This window comes from Pteropus medius, unplaced genomic scaffold (genome assembly GCF_902729225.1).
Source record: "Pteropus medius unplaced genomic scaffold, Ma_sr-lr_union100, whole genome shotgun sequence".
In the NCBI taxonomy this organism is placed as follows: Eukaryota; Metazoa; Chordata; class Mammalia; order Chiroptera; family Pteropodidae; genus Pteropus; species Pteropus medius.
In genome coordinates, this window is record NW_024351729.1 from 18790039 (window position 1) to 18811364 (window position 21326).

At 31.5% G+C, this 21326-nt stretch overlaps 1 protein-coding gene across 1 annotated transcript in view; it reads left to right on the top strand.

Annotated features, from left to right (window-relative positions):
* SPAG16 (sperm associated antigen 16) overlaps positions 1 to 18709 on the top strand; it is a 156110-nt gene extending 137401 nt beyond the window's left edge. Inside the window, exon 12 of the mRNA XM_039844706.1 lies at positions 18431 to 18709. Within this exon, the coding sequence (XP_039700640.1) occupies positions 18431 to 18572 (142 nt within the window). The 3' untranslated portion in view covers positions 18573 to 18709. The remainder of the gene's footprint in view (positions 1 to 18430) is intronic.
* Positions 18710 to 21326: the final 2617 nt, after the last annotated feature.

Genomic DNA, 21326 nt, shown 5'->3' on the forward strand with positions numbered 1-21326 from the left:
ATCATGATTGTTTGACTTAAAAAATACATGAATGAATAACTTCCCACCACAAGAATAATTTAGTGCTTCCCTGAGTTTTAACCTAACAAAAAGAGTGTACTACAATAGTCTTTCTTAAAGTCATACTATTAACTATATTAATTTTGTTAAAAGTTGATTAAACAAATAATAATGTATACCATTAACGAAAATTATTATTAGATTGTTACTGATATTTAAAAATTAAAGAGATTGTGTTTCTAAACAGTTTGCCAAAGGACAGAAGTTAAAATATTAAGTTTGGCAAGATGATTTTTTAAATTTCATTTTTTCACACCATTGTTTTAGTGTTCTGACATATTTTGCACGTATTGATCACTTTAGCACAATTTAAATAAATGAAGTGAAATAAGTAAAGCTTTTCCATTAGTGCAATGATATTGTAATGTTGGAAGCCAAATCAAATGAGGTCATTAATGGAGTTAAAAATTACAAGCCCACAAGCAACTTTAGACTATTGCTGTTTGTTTTGTTTTAGTTTCTACTTAAAAATATATCAATGTACTTCTAACCGAATTCTTATATTACACAGAGTATGAAGTGATCCAAAAGACACTATATTTCTTGAATTCGGGAATACATGTCTGAATACATATTTATTGCTATATGAATACATATTACAATAAACATTTAATTATATATATTAAAAACATATTTATTTTCAGAAATGTGAACACTATCCTGGAATGATTGATGTAGATTAACTTTTTATAAATCAATGAACGTTTCACATTTTCTTTTATTATGTTTGTTGTCAATTTTTTATCTTTAATTAGTAGAAGTTTCTTAGCCTTAAGTTAATTGCTCTGTTATTAATTCTTCAATGAAATAAAGGCATTGGATTAACTTAATGTTTAAAGAAATATTTACATATCATGAAATACAATACTTTATCTTTTTAAATTTTATTTATAGTTCTTCATAATTTTGAATATCTTGAGAATGTTCAGTGAGCTAGCATAATACTTGTGCATTTTAATTGGAGTATTTAATGCTGTGATTTAAAAAATGGAATATTATATCTTATTTCTTTCAATATTAAAAAACTAACCAAAACAAAAATATTAAATTCAGAAACACTTTTTTTCCAAATTATTATATGCATAATACTATGTGAGTTATCAGCTTTAATAACGTTTTTACTTATTATTTTTATTGCCTATAACTGAAGTCGTTTCAATCTAAACCTGGCTGACCCACTTAAAAATCCATTTAAAATTTTAATTTTCCTAAACTAATACTCAAATGGTAGAAAAGTATTTGATATTTTGAAAGTTTGTAGTTTTCTTAAATGTTGGGGCCTGGTGGCATTAAACATTATCTGTCGATTTATTTTTTACTCCTTAATGTACCATACATTTTTAGAAGTCATGTCCTAAGATTTCCCTCAAAACCTCATGCGTAGCCTGATCCCAGGATAATGCTCATATTTATAGAGATAGTGATATCTGACTTTGGGAGTCACTTTTATAATTTAGAAATAAAAGTTATCAAGAAGGTGTGATATTTATGGTGTAAGGAACTATAATCATTTATATTGTCTTCTCTTTGGGACCAGAGTAATTAAAGTGTTTAAAATCACAGATGTTAATTTCTTCCAGTCATCCTTTCTTTCAGTCAATTTTGGCAACTCTTTGTTTTCCCCAACCCATAAATGTTTTCTGGTGTGCTAAAAAAGGCATGAGTCTCTTGTTTGAATGCTGTTATTCTCAGGTCTACCCAGGAATCAAGAGATTGAGGGAGACAGCAGTCCTAAAATGAAAGTGCAGCTTCACCACTTTTTAAGATCATTCGATGACCTGCCATAAATGCATGAACATAGTGGTACCTGGAATAATTTTGCTAGTTGAATAAGGAAGTCTGAAGTAGAAAATTGGAATAACAAAACAGGAGGGGTAGATTTTGGGGTTCCAGTTTGAAATGGAGTTTGGACTGCATCAGCAAGTAGTTTCCAGATCTCTCTCTCATTTTTTGTACTCTCATTTTTTTTGTGCACGCTCATAGAGTTTATAGGTAAAAACTGGAAGTGGCTTACCTCTGCATTGCTATATGTCATTAAAACTAAATTAATGCATGTTAAATCTTTTTTGAAGATACTGGTAGTTATGGCCATTTATCCTCTTTATTCTTATTTTTTGTTATATGAAACCAGGCAAATATAATTATTTTAATAAAGCTTTCCTTAGTATTTTATCATTTATTAAGAAGAAAACATTATCTTCACAACATTACAGTTTATTTGTGGGATAAAAACCTGTCCAGTCCAAGTTTAAAATAAAGAAAAACAAGGAACAAACTATTGAGTTACTCTTGCTACTTAGTTTTTGTTTACTTCTTTCCTTGCCTATAAAATCTCACCAATAAACCTTTTCATTAGCACAACTTTCTCAATTAATTTCTCTCACTGATGGCACTATGAGTCATTAATCATGAGAATGCTAACAGAAGGACCAGAAAAATAAAAACTCATGCTAAGTGCACATATTACTAATTGAAAGATGAGGCACATTTCCATTAAGATTATGCACAGCAAAGGGGAAAAAATGTCTCTGGTAGTTGACTCGATGTTGGTGAGTATAGTTCTCAACTTCTTTTTTCCTATTTACTCAATACTATGCATTTTTTTTTTACTTGAATCATGAAAATATTCATGTCAGAGAAGGACAAAATAAACCCAAAGCGAGCACTGGAAAGGAAATAATGAAAAATAAAAATGAATCAGTGATACAGAAAAGAGAAAGAATAGACATCAGTGAAATGGAAAGCTGCTTCTTTGAGATCAATAAAATTGGTGTCTAGCTAGACTGATTAAAAAAAAAAAAAGGAGAGAGAAGATTCAAATTACCAATATCAAAAATGAGAAAGGATTCATCACTACAGATCTTACAAACATTTAAGTTTAGCAATTTCGATGAAATGAACAAATTCCTTGAAAGACACAATTACTAAAGCTCACTCAAGAAGTAATAAACCTGAATAGCTCTTTATTTATTAAATATCAGTGAGGTTGAGCATCTCATTTTAACTGTATTGCTCTTTTATGAATGTCCTTTTCATAGTTTTTCTCATTTTTCTATTCATTTTTTTGTTGAATTTTATTTTATGTTTTATTTATCTTTTGTCAGTTTTTGATGTCACAAGTAACTTCTCCCTGACTATTTTTTATAGCTTAATTTTTTCTGTGGTGTTCTTTATTGAATTAAAAAAAAAGAACACCTTAATTTTGTGTATTAAAATCCATTAAATTTCTCCCAGTAAATTTTACTTTTTTGACCTTATATAAATCTTTCCTAACCCTAGTTGAAAAAGATATACTTTTTTACTTATTTGCTTTATAGTTTTGCCATTTATATGTATGTCTTTAGCTCCTCTACATTTCAATTTGTTTGAGATTTAATATAGTAATCCATCTTCATACTGATAATTTTCTGAGCTCCCTATTCTGGTTCATTGGTCAATTTTTTATTGACCAAACAGCTTTATTACTATGGCTGTTTAATATATTTTAATGGTGGTTTAATGAGCCTACTTACTTCCTCTTTTTCCCCCAAACTTGGTGAGCTCTTCATAGACCTTGATTTTCCCAACACACTTTTGATTAAATATCTTGATTTCTTTAAAAAAACAAAAAACAAAAAACAAAAAAATCCTCCACACGGGATTTTTATTAGAATTGTGTTAAATTTGTAGGTTAATTCCGGAATACTTGGAAGAATTACAATGCTAATTTGTTTTTATACATGCACATGGTATAACTTTTTAAACATCTTCCTTCAAATCTTTTAATAGAAGGTTTGCATATTTTCAATGAAGGTCTTGTGACTTTGCTTATTTTTTTGATCAGTTCCTCACAATTTTCTTGCCTTCTTTTTCAAGAATGCATATTAGTCAAATGTTGGGCTTATTGAATTGGCTTTCTTATTTCTTTTCTATTCAATCTTTTTTCTCCATATTTTTCACTCAATAATTTCTTTGAGTTTATTTTCCAAACATTTAATAAGCATTTTAATTTTATCATATATATATTTAATTTTTAAAACTCTTTCTTACCTTCTGAGTATTCTTTCTTCGTGGTATTCCTGTTTATATTGTATCAATATAATATGTCTCAGGGAATAATAATTATAGAGTTTTTCTGCATATATCACTTCTGTTTATTGAGTTGCTTTTTATTCATTTGATTACTGTTTTTTTTATGTAGGAGGGTGTCCTTTGATGTCTGGTAGTGATCATTGGCTGACCATTCATATTTAAGAATGAAGCACTTTATGAGTGGGAGGCATTTGTATGATTTTGTAGTCAGTCACCATTTGAATTGGGGCTTCCTAAGTGTTAATATCTCTAGGTCTTTTATCTCTTCAGAGAAGGAGCTTCCATATGAACTTGCAGGAATATAAACCTGGTTTCTGTTGTCCCAGAGCTGATTGAGGAAAGGAACTTGTGGGGCCCCTTCCATACAAGGTGTAGAATATCATTTAATCCCTTTGTTTGTAGTCTGGCACCTCACCTTTGACCTAGTTGGTACTTCAGAGAATGAGCTTCCCTCAGGTTAGAACCTTTACTGTTGAATTTCTTTACACAACATAACTTTTCTGTGTGTAAGGAGAGACCAAGAACTCGGGTCTAACTGCTCCTTAAACAGACGGAGTCAATTCCTCTGCATATAGGCGCTTGCCTTTACTTGAATCTTTCTCCTCTTTGTTATTCCTCTCTGTAAGCACTTAGGGTTGCTCTCTTCTCCTCCTCTAAGTCATTGCCATTTCTTCATCTGTTTTCTGTTTCTTATATTGCAGGTTAGACTTACAAATGCCTCTTGATTTCATCAAACATAGTGTTTGTGTTATTCTGCTCGTTTTTAAATATATCTTTACTTTGCTGTGATAAAACCGAAAGTCAGAAACGTATATTTTTCATTATGCATTTGTTCTTAGTGGTCATATTAGTCTCTGCACATAGGAAGAATTCCATAAATGTTTCCAATTGAATGTGTATCTATGATAACGTATACAAACATGTAGTAAAATTAATTTAACAAATATTTTGTTAAGTGTGCCAGGCAACAGGGAACAATAATATTCTCATGGGTGAGAAATGAAAAGAACTGTATGACAATTGAAGTTAATGATAAGTGCTATAAAAAAAACACAGCAAATAAGATTACAGTAAAAGATTAGAAGGATATGTTAAACAGGTTGTTCGAGGAAGCCTCCTCCCATTGCCTCACATTTCCTTTAAAATTTTTTTTCTGAACACAAGGATCACATGAATCACTAAAACATTCACTTAGAAATAAAAATGACACTTCTAATGATTAGTAGGGGTTATAATTACTTTACAAGAAGTATCTCTCTCCTCTTTGTTTTTCCTGCCTTTGGAGAATAGGAAAAATAAAGCTGTTTAATGAATGTGTGGTTTAAATACCCTTTGGAAATCTAAGTTGCTCTTGAAAAAGATGTATAATGCAGTTATATTTCTTTGTTTATGGGGCTGGAGGAGAGAGGGAAAGAAACCTGAGGCTAATAAAAATAGATTACATCTCACTTATGGAACATAGATTAAAATAATGTATTTTATTGTGGATCTCCCTTCAGAATTCAAACTAAATATCATTTACTTTTTCTATTTAAGTAATAGCCTCGAGGCTTAAAAAATCATTATCAGAAGATAACCTAATATATCATTGATATAGCTTCTTCCTATCACAGTATCATTGACAAAATGTCATGTTAGCAATATCACCTTTTATAGTCTTGAAATGATAAAAAGAAAAAGTCTCCCTAAATGCATTTTTTTACAGTAAAATAGTCCTGGTATATTCTCTATTGTCTTGCTTTGTTTTATTGAAAGAGAAACAATTTCAAATACTTTCCTGTGCATTGCTTTGAAAATAATGATTTATTTGGTTTATTCAAACATAATTTATTATATTTTGAGTATTTTGCAGATATTTATTATGATACTAATTCAGTTTAAAAGCAATCCAATATCACTACTTTTTTTAAGATCAGTAAACATAAACATTTTAAGTATTTTAACCTCATTTGTAATACCTATTTTAAAGAATTGTATTTGACATATAGAAGGAATATGTTTTTAAAGTTTTAAAGCTTTTCCCCTATCTTTTACTTCTACAATCAGTGACATATATTTATGACGTTTTGCAGATATAAATCTGTAGGGAATAGCACCAGAAGTGGAATACAAAGGTCCAGGCTTTGTAATTAAATCACAATATGATTCCATTATTGCATATGTAAAACCAAGTACACAGTGAAATTCTCCCTCCTACATTGGTACTGCCTTCACCCAGTCTCCATACCCCATGATGAAAGTAAACATTTGTATCTTGTGTATCTTTCGAAGGTTTATCTATATACAAACAAGTTTAAATATATATCCTTGCTTGCCTTTATGTATCTAGAATTTAGCATATTTAAAAATTGTTCTGCATATTATTTCTATCACTTGTGTCATGGTAATATAAAGAGCTTCCTCATTTAGTAAGTAAATAATATTAAATTGTCTGATATACCAAGATTCATTTAATATGACTCTAGTCGATGCATATCTAGCTTTTTCTGTCTTTCACTACTACAGTCAGTGACATAAACTTATGATGTTTTGCACATATAAATCTCTAGGGAATAGCCCCATAAGTGGAATAAAGATCCAGGCTTTTGTAATTTTAATGAATATTAATATTATTAAATTTGTCTAGTATCATTTTGTATTATTCATATCAAAAATGAGAGGCATTATTTCTCTACAATATTTTTTCAAGCTTATGGGTTTGTACCAATATGATAAGTAAAGAATACTATTTCATTTAGGACAATTTTAATTTTTATTTCTCATAAGTGATATTGAGAATCATTTTAAAAGCCTCTATTTGGATTTCTTTCTCTGTGACTATTCATATATTTTCATCATTTTTCTTTAGGGCTTGTTTATCAGTTTTTCCAAGTTTCTTATGTCTGATATAATTTATATTTTTAAATTTTATTTTATTATTAGTTTCAAGTATACAGTACATTGGTTAGACATTTATATATTTTATAAAATGATCCCCCTAGTTGCTCTTTCTCTCCTCTGGCTCTCCACGTAGCCATTATATTAATGCTAACTGCTTTCCCTATGCCGTGCTCCACATCCCCATAACCATGTATCAAGTACTAATTTGTACTTCTTTAACCCTTCACTCCTTTCTCCCAGTCCCCCTACTCCCTCCCTCTTAATCAGATTTTTTTTCAATTGAGTTATACAAGTTATCGATATATTTTGGATATTAACTCCTTGGCACATATATTATTTGTATATATTTTCTCCCATTTCTCAAAAGGTTGCCTTTTGATTTGTTGATCATTTGACTTGCTATGCAGCAGCTTTTTAGTTTGACGTAGTCCCATTTTTTTTTTTTTTGGAGTCAGATCCAAAAAATTGTCACCAAGACCAATGTCAAGGAGCTTACCACTTGTTTTCTTCCAGGAGTTTTATGGTTTCAAGTCTTACATTTCAAGTCTTTAATCCATTTTTGAGTTAATTTTTGTGTGCGGTATGAGATAGAGGTTTAGTTTCACTCTTTGGCATGTGGCTGTCCAGTTTGCTCAACACCATTTATTGAAGACACTGTCCTTTCTCCATTGTATATTCTTGGCTCCTTTGTCATAAATTAATTGACTATATATATATATATATATATATATATATATATATATATATGTGTGGGCTTATTTCTAGGCTCTTTATTATATTCCATTTATCTATGTGTCTGTGTTTTCATACTATTTTGATTACTTTAGATTTGTAATATAGTTTCAACTGAGAAAATGTGATGCCTCCAACTTTGTTTTTTTTCCTCAAGATTGCCTTGGCAATTCGGGGTCTTTTGTGGATTTATACAAATTTTAGGATTATTTCTTTTGTGGAAAATGTTGTTAGAATTTTGATAGGGATTGCATTCATCTGTAGATCACTTTGAGTAGTAAGGATATTTTAACAATGTTAATTCTTCAAATCCATGAGCACAGAATATCTTTCCATTTAAATGTGTCTTCTTCAATTTCTTTTATCAATATCTTCTAGTTTTCAAGGTACAGGTCTTTCACCTCCTAAATTTATACCTATGTATTTTATTCTTTTTGATGCTATTATAAATGGGATTGTTTTCTTAACTGCTCTTTCTTGGAGTTCATCATTAGTGTATAGACATGCAACTATATTATTTAATATTGATTTTGTATCCTACAACTTTACTGAATATATTGATTAGTTCTAATGTTTGTTTGTTTGTTTGTTTTTGGTGGAGTCTTTAGAGTTTTCTATGTATAATATCATGTCATCTACAAATAGAGACAGTTTCATTTCTTTCTTTTAATGTAAGCAAGTGTAACCGTTTCAGGGAAAGACTGGGAGCTGGGTGTTTATGTTTGCTCTCTCAGCTCTGAGCCCTGAGAAAGTAGCCAGTCAGTTTCTGTTTCTTTGCATCAGTTGTGAATGCAAGTCCCAGTTGGCTTTCAGAGAGGGAAGATCCAGGTACCTTTCCCTCAGGAGGCAGCTGCTGTAGCTGGGGCACATATTCCAAGGGAGATATTGGCAATTTGGAATGGGTTAGTGGGAGAAGAGAGAGAAGTGTCAGTTGGCTTCTCTGGTCTCTAGGATAATTGACAGTCAGCGCCTCCACGTGTGCAAAATTAGAAGCCTGATCCTTAGGCAGAGTCTTTTAAAGCATGCAAATAGACCCTTTTTGGAGGAACACTGGGAGCTGGGTGTTTTCTGCTTACCCCTCAGATCTGAGCCCTGGAAGGATTGTCCTTCTGAGCCTGGTAAAAACTGTTCTTTGCTATAATCTTGTGGGTCTCATCAACTCAAGCCCTGTTGGCTTTCAGAGCTAGGTGTTGTGGGCCTGTTCTTCAGGTGAGAGTCCTAAAAGTTGGAGTGCTGGACGTGGAGTCTAAACTCTTCGCTCCTTAGAGGGAGGTTGGGGGTGGGGAGTTCCCTCCTGATTGTATGGTGCTGTGCCATGGAGGTGAGGTTAATGGCAGAGTGTGTCTCAGCCTTTCTTGCCCATTTTAATGTGGGTTATTTTCGTTTGATCAGTGTGTAGGAGTCGCTCAGCTAGTTTCTGGATTTCTTGCAGAGGAAATCGCTCCACATGAAGCTGTAGATTCAGTGTGTCCATGGGAGGAGGGATGTTCAGGAGCTTCCTGTGTTGCCTTCTTGTGCTGGAACTGGGGTTTTTGTGTGTGTGTCTCTGTGTGTTTATGCTCAGTGGTAAATAGTCACCAATTTTATTCTCATATCATGTTTATGTTGCTTCCTTCCTTCCTTTTAAAATTTTCACCTGGCATTTGTTTTTTTAAAAGATCTTTTTGGAGAGAGGGAGAATTCTCCCCCTTTTGTTCTATTTCTGTGAAAAATTCCACTGGTATTTTGATAGAGATTGCATTGAAGTCATAGATTGCTTTGTGTAGTGTGGACATTTTAACAATATTGATTCTTTCAGCCCATGAACATAGTAAGAAAACACACGGTAAACTCTTTGGCATTAGTCTTAGCAAAAGTTTTTTGGATGTCACACCAGGCAAGGATGACAAAAGCAAAAATAAACAAATGGGATTACATCAAACTAAAATTTTTTTCCACATCAAAGGAAACCATTAACAAAACAAAAAGACAACCTACTGAATGAGAGAAGATAAATGCAAATGACACATTCAATAAAGGGTTAATACCCAAAATGTATAAGGCACTCACATAACATCAAAAAAATATATATACACATATATACACATATATGTAAAATATTTTACATATATGTAAAATATTTTACATATATGTGTATATATAAAATTAAAACATGGGCAGAGGACATGAGTAGACATTTTTCCAAAGACATACAAATGGCCAACAGAAATGTAAAAAGATGCTCAACATCACTAATCAGGGAAATACAAATCATCATCAGGGAAAAGCCACAGTGAGAATACCATGTCATACCTATCAGATTGACTATGATGGAAAGTACAACAAATAAGTGTTGGTGAGGATGTGAAGACAAGGGAAACTTGGTGCACTGTTGATGGGATTGCAAATTGGTACAGCCACTGTGGAAAATAGTATGGAAGTTCCTCAAAAAATTAAAAATAGAACTATCATATGACCCAGCAATTCCACTCTGGGTATCTATATAAAGTAAATGAAAATGTTAATTCAAAAAGACATATGCACCTGTATGTTCATTATATATTTATTTATAATAGCCAAGATATGGAAGCAATTCAAGTGTCCATTTATAAATGAATGGATAGAGAAAATGTGATGTGATATATGTATGTTTGTTACTCAACCAAAAAAAGAATGAAATCTTGCTACTTGTGACAACATGGATGAGCCTAGAGGGTATAATGCTAAGTGAAATAAGTCAGACAGAGAAGGACAAATATATGATTTCACTTATATGTGGAATTAAAAAACAAAACAAACGAACAAATGTAACAAAACAAAAACACTCATAGAGAACAAACTGATGGTTGCCAGAGGTGAGGTTGAGGAGAAAGGTGAAAAAGGTGAAGGAGAATAAGGTGCAAATTCACGGTTACAAAATCAACAAGTCATAGGGATATAACGTAGCACAGGAAATATAGTCAATAATATTTTCAATCTTTTATGGTGTCAGATGGTTCCTTGACTTATTGCAGTGAATACTTCATTAAGTATATAAATGTCGAATAACTATGTTGTACACCCAAAACTAATATAATACTGTGTATTAACTATATTTCAATAAAAATGTAAAATATAAAGATTTTATCCTCAAGAAGTTTAAAATCTAATAATATTTGCAGCACAATATGATTCTGTCATAAAAATATAAGTCATGGACAGGTGTAATACTTTGGTTCTTTGAGCTATTTGGCAATGTTCAGAATTTCTCTTTTAGTTCGTTTTATTTTTTCATTATAGAAAATTTTAAACACCCATAGAAGTGGAATGGTGCCATGAACCTCTGTGTACCACTACTCATCAGCAAAAACCATTAGCTTTATATTATTTAAAATTTTTGTCTCTTCTCTCTTTCTATACCTTCTTTCCTGAAATCTTTTAAAGCAAATCTTGACATAATTTCACTCATAAATACAACAGTATGTATCTCTATTAGATAAAAGCTTAAATAACATAACTATTAACATCATTATTATGTAAATAATATTGACAGTAGTTCCTTAATATCATCTGAAACCTAGTCCTCATTTAATTTTTTTCAGCTATATAGAATTAATTTTAGCCATACAAATGGTGAATGAAGTTATACAAGAAATAAGACTATTAATTTTACCCTTTCATAAAAATAAGAAGAAAATTATGGGTATTCGTTTTCTATGCATTAATTTTCTAAAGCAATGTAACTCCTGCTCTGAATAGATCACCTCTAAAATTATCTACATAATTTCCAAATGGAATGATCATGTTTATTCTCATTTCAACTTAGAAGGTCAGCAAGTGCACAGACTTCTTCCTTTGCTATGACAATGTGATGTCATGCAGATTTTCTCAAAGAATACAATTAGTGTCAGGTGCATCAAATCACTGCAAGCAATTGCAATCATTTTTAATGAGAGACAAGAGGAAAAGGAAATCTCACAGACTGAAGAAAAAGTTAACAGCTATATGGCAGCTTTTGTTGGCCCTTGTTATTCAATAACCAAATTACAGTGGAATTGGAAAGAAAGATCATGACATAAATGCATATTGCATTGCATATCTAAAAATCACATTCCAATTTTAAAAGAAATGTTTCCTTGTCTGAATACAAACATATTTAATTGAAATTACAAATTATATTTTAGACTTTGTTATATTTTAAAATTTTTCTCAGTATATTTGTAAAATTACGTATTTTAATTTTATTATTCTCACAACAAGAGAATGTGCTGAAAAGTATCCAAAACCATGTAAAATTTTTATTGGCTGTTCTTTTTTCTAAAGAAATAACTTCCTAGTGGGGTATATGATTAAGGATTCATAGAGATTTTCATTTTCTAATTATAAATATGTAAATACATATTCAGTTACTTTAAGACCACAAATTGGCTAATGACCAATAAGGACACACTTACAATTATTCTTACATTACCTGGAGTGATAATTAGTATTTTAAAGACACTATTCTGCTAGGATGCTTATAATTTATATAGGTGTTTTCTTATATTTTCTCTTTTATTAAACCATAAATTCTGTATACATAAACTCACTATAAAAGTCAAGTGAGATTGAAGGTTAAAAATGCAAACTGCTACCTACCACAGCCAGCCTGTGGAACGTGTTGCTCATATATAGCTTGTATATTATAAATGTTGAATTGTATATACAGTGTTCATGCAGGAAACACAAATAAGTGAAATTACATTATCATGTCTACTCTAATTACCCTCTTATTTATAATTTTCTTTTTCTTATGAAACCTCCGTAGGAGAAAAGACCTATTTATTAGGTTTGCGGATCTCAGGAAAAGAGACTAGAACATAATGAAGTATTGAGATATGGAGGTCCTAAACACTAGTGGAATGTTTATTATTTGGAGAAAAATAAAGCTAAAAACCATGGTTAGAAGGTCTCTAACTACTTAAACTAACAAAACCAATAATGTGTATTCTTCCCCTCATAGGAAAAAAATCAACACATAGTTTGAGCAATTCTAGCATGATGAAGAGAAGCTGTTTTAGGTAGACAAATAATATTAGTGGGATAAATTTTGGGAAACCTCAGAAATACAATTTTATAATTTTAATACATGACATGAAAATAAAAATTTGAACAGCATTGAAAAAGGAAAACAATACTAAAAAATTTCCTCTTAATCCACATTCTCAATTCTTTTTCTTAAATGTAGCTCCTTTTGACCATCTGTTTTTAGTTCTTCTGTTGATGTAGGTTCTATGGTTATATATTTCCCTTTACTCCTTGTACTTCCTATCCCTTAAGAATTTTGTTTTTGTTTTATCAATTGGATATCTTCATAAATTTAATTAATAAATGTTCACCTTTATTTCTGTATCTATTTTAAAGTTATCTTTGACTTCACACAATGAATTTATGAGGAATTTAGTATGGATTAACTTTCTTCCAGTTTCTCTCTATATCTCAAATTCTGTTTGATATGCTAGACCTTTAATTATTTCAGGTATTAAAACATATATTAGCTATCATTAATTTTTTACTGTAGATTTGTTCTGAAATGAATTTTAAATACTGTAAATAGGCTTTATAGTATTATGATTATGTAACTACTATTGACTTGGTAATGTGGTTGGATTTTTGCATTTAAAAAAAGTATAATTCTTTACCTCTAGCAAATTTTTCTGCCTGAAGGGATATATGCATACATATAGAACAATAGGATTCTCTTTTCTTAAATGTGATCCTTGTTTAGAACCATATCTTCATTTGCTGTTTGAAAAATAACTTTTTAAAAGCAGTGTTGTTTTTTCAAGAACTTCCAATTTCATTAACTTTTATTCTTTTGACTGAAAACAGTTTTTGCCTTTCGTCATTACTAATGTACTCTAGCTTTTCTATCATTATGTCTTGAATGTGCTAATCAGTAATGATTTGTTACTAGATCCTTTGTTCTGTCTTATATAGAATTTCTTGAATTCCAATTTATGCCTATCAATTCCTCTTTCTTGAACCCTTCATTCATTTCGTTTGAGTAAAAATGTCTTCTAGTAATTAAAAAAAAAAACACAGAACATTTTCCGAATTCTAAAGTGCCTTTTTTTGCTTTCATTTTTCATTGATGATCATGTTGCCAGATAATTCAATATTCAAAATCATTTACACAGATGAAGATATTTTTTGATTGTCTTTCATAATTCAGTGTTGCTTATAAGAAATCAAACATTAATTGACTTTTTCAGGGGACCATTCTATGTTTTTCTAAGAGGGTCTTCTCTTGATCCTTGTTATAAAATTTAGCCAGGTATGTCTAAGTATGTGCAGTTTTCTTTTGACCTTTGTGACATCTTTTATTCTGAAAACTCCTATATTTATTTAGCCATGGAACAACAGTTCATGCTATTTTTTAATTATTCTCTCTCTTCTCTTATCTCTGTTCTCTTTTTCTGGAAAGTATGTTTATTGATGTCAACTGAATTGATCTCTTTTTCCTCTTTTTTTTCCTCTTCATATATTCTGTCATTTTAATCTTTTCCTCTACAGTGGGGAAATTGTTTCATTTTTTTCATTTAGTATTTATATTGATTTTGTTTTTATTTTCAGTTATTTTCTATGAATGCTTTCTTATTCTCTGATTGCTTTTAAGTTATACAGGTATATTTTTCTTTTTGGATCTCTCTGGGAATGCTGGCTATAATTTGTTTCTGAACTTTGAATTATTTCTATTTCCTTTCTCACCAATATGTTATCTTTGTCTTTCTGTTTTTTCTTGCTTTTGTTCTATTCATTATCTTTAGTGTTTACCGTTTGCAAATATTTATTAATGAAGGTTTAAATGGATTTATATAGGTGGCTCGTTTTGGTTTCCTCTCTCATTGTATTACTCTTCTTTGAGTAATTGTGCTGTTTGCAAGGCCATGTAGATAGACAAACCTGCTCTCCTTACCTGTCAGTTAGGGAGAGAGAGTTGGAAAGGGAGCTTTGTCAGGCATTCACCTTCTTTAGGCCTTCTCTGGTGCTGTTGCTGACTTGAGCTATGATTTCCTCCATTTGCTTGTGCTATTCCATTCACCCGCTCTGCGCTTCTGCAAGTCTCTTATTTCCTTGCTGTTATTTCTATGATTAAAAGGTAGGAGAAGATAACAGAGGGCAATATGTGTACCTGGTCCATCATCTTGAACCAGAAATTTCAGAAATATTTTAGAATATTATTAACTTTTTAAATCATAAAATTTTGTGAAGTAACAATATATAGGTGAAATTTCTATTTGATTATTTAAATTAAATTTATTGGAGTGACATTGGTTAATAAAATTATGTAGGTTTCAAGTATCCAAATATATAAAGAACTCATACAGCTCAACAATAACAAAAAAATCTAATTAAAAATTAGGAGAAGTATTTTAAATGAAATTACTTGTAAATTACTGCAGTGACAACTTGTAATATATGCCTGCAGCACACAAAACAATTAGGGACGTAGCTAATTACGTAACAGCCACCACCACATCTTAACATTTATTGAACACTTCTCATGTGTCAAGCACTGCTTTGAGTTACATTTATGAAATTCATTCATATACACAAGAATCTTGTTAGTTTAATATCACTCACTATTAACTTCCTTTTAGAGATTAAACAGCTACTAAATGGCAGAGCCAAGATGCAGTCCTGTAGTCCAGCCCCTGAGCCTGCACACTTAATTACATCAGCATGATGAAAATGTTATAATCACAAAAATAAAATTACATGTGAAAATTAAAAAGAAAAGTACCAGTTGTTTTATGGTCACTCATATAAAAACATTTATTTTTAAAAATTTAGCAATAATTTTTTTTGAGAAGAGTTCTTCAAATGTGTTGCATCAGTGTTACTTTCTATGGCAAGAACATTAAACCTAAATCTACTCCCAGTTCTACTGTACACTGGTTCTGTAACTAGTATTAATTTATTTACCTTCTCTGCTCTTTAGGTTTCTTCTCTGTCACAAGTTCATTTTGTTCCTCATGAAATATGTGTTAAATGCTACTTTCCAGCCTCTATTCTAATAGTATGGGAGACCGCAATGAACAGAAGATAAAGTTATTTTCTTCAGGGAATTTATATTCTAGTGGGAAAAATAGTCCATGAGTGAATACAAACTCAATATAAACTTCTGTTTCCAGCAATGAAACTAGCTTGTTTCTGAGCAATTCTTCTATTTAGAAGTAGAAACCTGGGCAAAATGTAAAAAGTATCATCTGTTAGAAGACATGGGAAAGCTACCCAGGTAGCAAGATTTGTGGAAGTCAAAATCTTGGCGAGAAGGGAAACCTAAACAGTTGAAGCTTCTTTTTACCCCTTGCTGATTTCAATTCCAAAGGAGCTGCTGTGAGGCTGAGTAGCTGAGCAGGAAGGGGAGTCTGAAAAGCTGAGAAACAGACCAGGTTTTCAGCAATCAAAAATTGCAAATAGTTAAGGTTTACAAACCGACAAGCTCCCTTACAACCCCTTCGGCTTTCCATTGAGACCCTGAAGGGTTACCCTAGAGGAGTAAGAATCAACCAGTAGTAGCCCAGGCCTCACAAGCAGTTTTGAATCAGCTCTGGGCCTTGAAGAGTGTCCCTAGTCCAGTTGAATGCAAGAGCAAAGGAGAACATATAGATGACTCTAAGCAATGATGAGGATGTTTTGGTAGAATAGAGACTGGGGGAGGAAAATGCTAGTCCTGTTGAGGATGTGTTGTATATATTGATTATGGAGTCCATATTGAATTGGAAAAGAAGTGAACACAAGAGAGGATCTGTAGACTGGGAGAATAGGAATGTCTTTAAAGCTGGAAGTCATGGTGACTGGAAACAGGAAGTTGTGATCAGAAAGCTAGTTTTCCCAACCAAACAATTTAAGGACTGAGTGGTGACATATTTAGATATGGCAAAGTAGTTGCTGAAGTAAAGAAGATAATGGAGCAAGAAGAAACCATGAAACGACACACAGTTAGGTTGTTGGAGAAATTATCCAAATTGAATGATGCAATTGCATGGAATTCTGGCAGGAAATAAATCGAGAGGAATTGAAGGCCTCTCTGAATGAGAAGTATTTGAAAAGATATCTAATTTGTTTTTTCTGAGGCTATTTCAACTTCAACAGGAAAAACATTCAGAAGGGGGGAAAAACCTTTATCTTTTGGTTAAGAATAATTTTTTTCTTCTCCTCATCAATGTTTTTATTCTTTAATCTTTAAGAAAAAAACCCAAAAGATGTAATACTGCCATTTGTGACAACATGGACGAATCTTGAGATAATCATGCTAGAAAGAATAAATTGGAAAGAAAAACTTGAAAACCATATGATTTCTCTCATATGTGGGATTAAAACTGAAAGCAACAAACAAATATGACAAACAAACAGAGACATGGACACGGACAGTGGATAATTGGTTACCAGAGGGAAGGTGGGGAGCAGGGAGGTAGATAGGTCTAAAAGGGGTCAAATATTTGGAGATCGAAGGAAATTTAGGATGGTGAAACAAAATGCAACACACATGCACACACACACACACACATATATAAATATATATATGACATATTGTCGAATTGTATACTTGAAACTTATTTGATTTTATTAACCAATGTTATCCCAACAATTTCAATAAAAAAAGAAAAAGACATAATTTGATGGAGAAGAGTTTTCAGTTACCTTAAAAATTAAAAGTATTGAAAGAAGAAAACCTTAAATTTCATAGCTATTATTTTATTACAATTATAAGTAAATTGCTATTCTTCGGAGTAATTTTTGACAACAGAATAATGACCTAAGCTCACTGTGTAACATCTGGTATACCTTCTGTAGACTAAAAATCAATTAGAATTTTTAATTAGTTTTGTGCAACATCTGCATAACAATTTGATTCAAAGCTAAATTAAATATTCTTTCTGCTTGTGGTGCAAAAAGATACATGCATGGCTTAAGAAACTGCCCTTTCCTTGAGTGTATAATTTTAATATTGGCTTGTCTTTTCTGATTTGGTTATCATATTTAATTCATATAATTAATAGTATACATTATTGTATCTTAATACATTGTGAGACTCAATATCAGAATTCATTGCTTCATTTTCTAAACACTTCTTTTAACTGTAGCACTTGATTTTCTTGTCAAATTGTTTTTCAGAGTTTGCAAACAGTTTCAAATAATCCCCATATAATTATTGTTGATGATATAATTTTCATCCTTCTGGCTTATCTTGAGCCATTGCCAGTGCTGTTTAAATCTGATTAGGAGAGTCAGATGCAAACAGAAATATAATGGAGTGACCAGAAACTCTAGAGACAAAGTTGGATGCTCTTTTCTAATCAACACAGAGTCTAATCAACTCAGATGTCAGTTTTTAATCCTAGATTAATTATAATAATCTATGACAATCATTTTTATTGCTCTACAATAATTTTTTTAACATTTTTGTTCTTCAATAGGATGCTGTTATTTAAAAAGAAAATGTAAATAAAACTTTTACCAAAATTGACAACAGTCTGTAGATGACTGGTACATGCTATTTACCTCTATTGCTTGTATATATATCTAAATGTAATTGACTTGGTAATAGTATCCATTTGTCAATGCTAAAAGCTCAGCTATTACTTTTGTGCTTGTATAAAATTGTCTTGAAATACTGTACTCTCTCTGTTTCTGTTGCTCTAATTGCTGTGGGAATCTCTTTTTCATGTATATTTTGTAGGTCAGCGGTCCTTAACCTTTTTGGCATTAGGGACCTGTTCACTGACTTGCCCACCGCTCACCTCCTGCTGTGTGGCCAGGTTCCTAACAGGCCATGGACCGATACCAGTCTGCAGCCTGGGAGTTGGGGACCTCTGTTGTAGGTAACATGTCCGTGGTCTATGATTTCTTTTACTTTTTTCAGAATTTTTAATTCTCTTAATTTTGTCATAAATTTGCATGCATATTTATTTTGCTGGTACAAAAAAACTTTGATGATTTCCAAAGCATTTCTAGAGACTTTGAATAAATAGCTAATTTTGATAATAATATGAACATATTCATGAAATATATGAAAACTTTAAAGTTTAGAGTAATCTATACTAGTTTATATCAAACTTTAATGTGCATTCTTATCACCTGGGGATCTTGTTATAAAAGTCAGGTTTAGATTTAGTAGGAATGAAGTGAATTCTGAGATTATGCATTTCTAATAAACTCTCAAGTGATGCATATGCTGGTAGTTCTTAGACTATAATTTGAGAAACAAAGATATAAATTACTTTGTTTTGATTGAATATTTTTTCATCATGTAAAACTTTGAATATTGTTGAGTATATTCATTTTTTCTAGTTGTAGATAATACACTATTATTCTATTACCATAAACTCCTTAGAAAAACAGTCCAATCTTGTTTATCTAGTTTTTCCTCAGCCGCACTGGGACCACTTACAATCAGATTTATGCCCACGATACTTTCCATGACTGTCCTCTTAATGTTCTGTATCAACCCACTCATCTCCAGAGCAAGATTATTTATACTCATTGTTTATAGAAAATTAAGGGATAGAGGGCAAAACTAAGCTTTCAAGGAGTCCAGGAGCAGCCTACACCAGAGTAACTGTGACAAGAGAATCTGTGGTGCTAGGGACATTCGTGTATAAGGAGCTGAACATTGTGTTTTGGAAAGGAGGGAATCCCATGTGCCAAAGTAGATATAATAGGATGAACACCTGTAGTTACACATGAGTATGTTCTTGTGCTGCTAGATAATGTTAAACCACACTGGTTGGATTCATATTAATACCTCACCCTTGCTTGTGAGGATTACCTTATACATATCTTGTATGTACATATCACACACACATATCAAGGAATTATAAGCTTAATCAAGTCAGCTTTATTTTCCTCTTGGTCACTTGTGAACCAGAGGACAAGTTATGATGTGCAGCACAGGTCAGCATGTAATCAATAACTATTTGTATACACATACAAGCACATACATATATACACACATATACATATTATTTATGTAATACATACCTACACACACGAATAATAATAGCCCACACCAGTTTCTACAGCTTGCCTTCTCATTTGAACACTGAGGTCAATATATAGTCAGTTTCCATGGCCATTATTCATTTTTTTACATTAGACCTCCTTCTTGTTAGCGTTGACAACTTTTTGCATTGAAAAGGAGTCTAACCATTGTAGTCCTTCTTTTTTTTTTTTTTTGCTTCTCCCATGATATAAAACCCTGTGAACCATTATTCATCAATACAGTGCTACTAGTTTCTCTCAAATCCTTGAGTTATAACTACTTATCCATGAAATGAACTAAGAAAAGTGATTGGCTGGAAGGGTACTCATTCCTCAGGAAACAAAGTAATACCCATATTCTAGATTGGATGCATTAGTTTAGATATCACAATATTACCTGTGAATTTTTATTCTCTCAAATAGCCCACAGTGATCCTTATACTTTTACAGGTTTTTGGGGGGAGTGTAATTATATCAATATTTTGAAGATAATCTTAATAGCAGTAAAATGATAGTCTAATAGTTTTTATAAATTAATGGGTATTTATTACTTTTTAAAATTTTTCTTGACTTTTTTTTTATCCATAGGAGATCTTATTTCAATTGATGATGAGATTTTCATAAGTCTGACATTGGTAGTTATCAATGATAGCTTCAAAAGGAAACTTGTTTATAATGTTTTTTGTATGAATTTTTTTCCAGTAATTTTTACTGTGAGCACAGGCCGTTTAATAAAATGTTGACACATTACTGGTCTATGAATTGTCATGCCAAATTTCTAATTGCTAGATTTCGAAATAATTCCATATTATATTTTTATTCATTCAATCATTCATCAAATGAGTTGTTTAGAAATTCTTATCAACATTATGGTTTAATTCCATTTATCAATACATTCTGAATAGATGCAGCTCAGTTATCTTGCGGTGCTGCTCTGCATTTTATGAGGTTTAAAGTCATGGAGCACCACTCTCATTTTTCACAAATAATAGATGCACATGGTCATTAATCATTTATCAATCTCTGGGTTTTTTCCTCCCAAATCCCTCTTGCATTATAAGATGGAATTTCTGATAATGAGCATATACCAGAGACCCATAAAACAACTCAGTTGATTCTTATGTTTTTCGCAGTACATTTTAATTTATTTTTACTTTTTATATGTAAATCTATTTTTTCAAAGTTTAAAAAAATGCAAGATACAATTTTTCTTCTCCACCTTAGCTAAATATAATCGTAAACCTGTAATTAATACATGCTATAAAGAATATATTTTAATAGAGAGATCAGCATTATATGCACCTTATGAAAAAGAAAGGACGTATTTAAATTAAAAAAGAAATCTTCCCTGGCAACATAAGCTCAAGTGGGTAGAAGTATACAATTGATTTAAATACTCTGCCTGACTTGAGCATCATTATAAGCTTAAAATTTTGACCAAGCATATTTTAATCATCTTCATTTCATTCAAGAGTCTTTGGTTCCAAGAAACAGAAATCTACTCAAAGTACCTTAAATATTGAAGGATACACAAATATTGTATAAATGAAGTACAATAGGGCATGTTGGAGATAGTTGCTGAGAGGTTGGAAGTC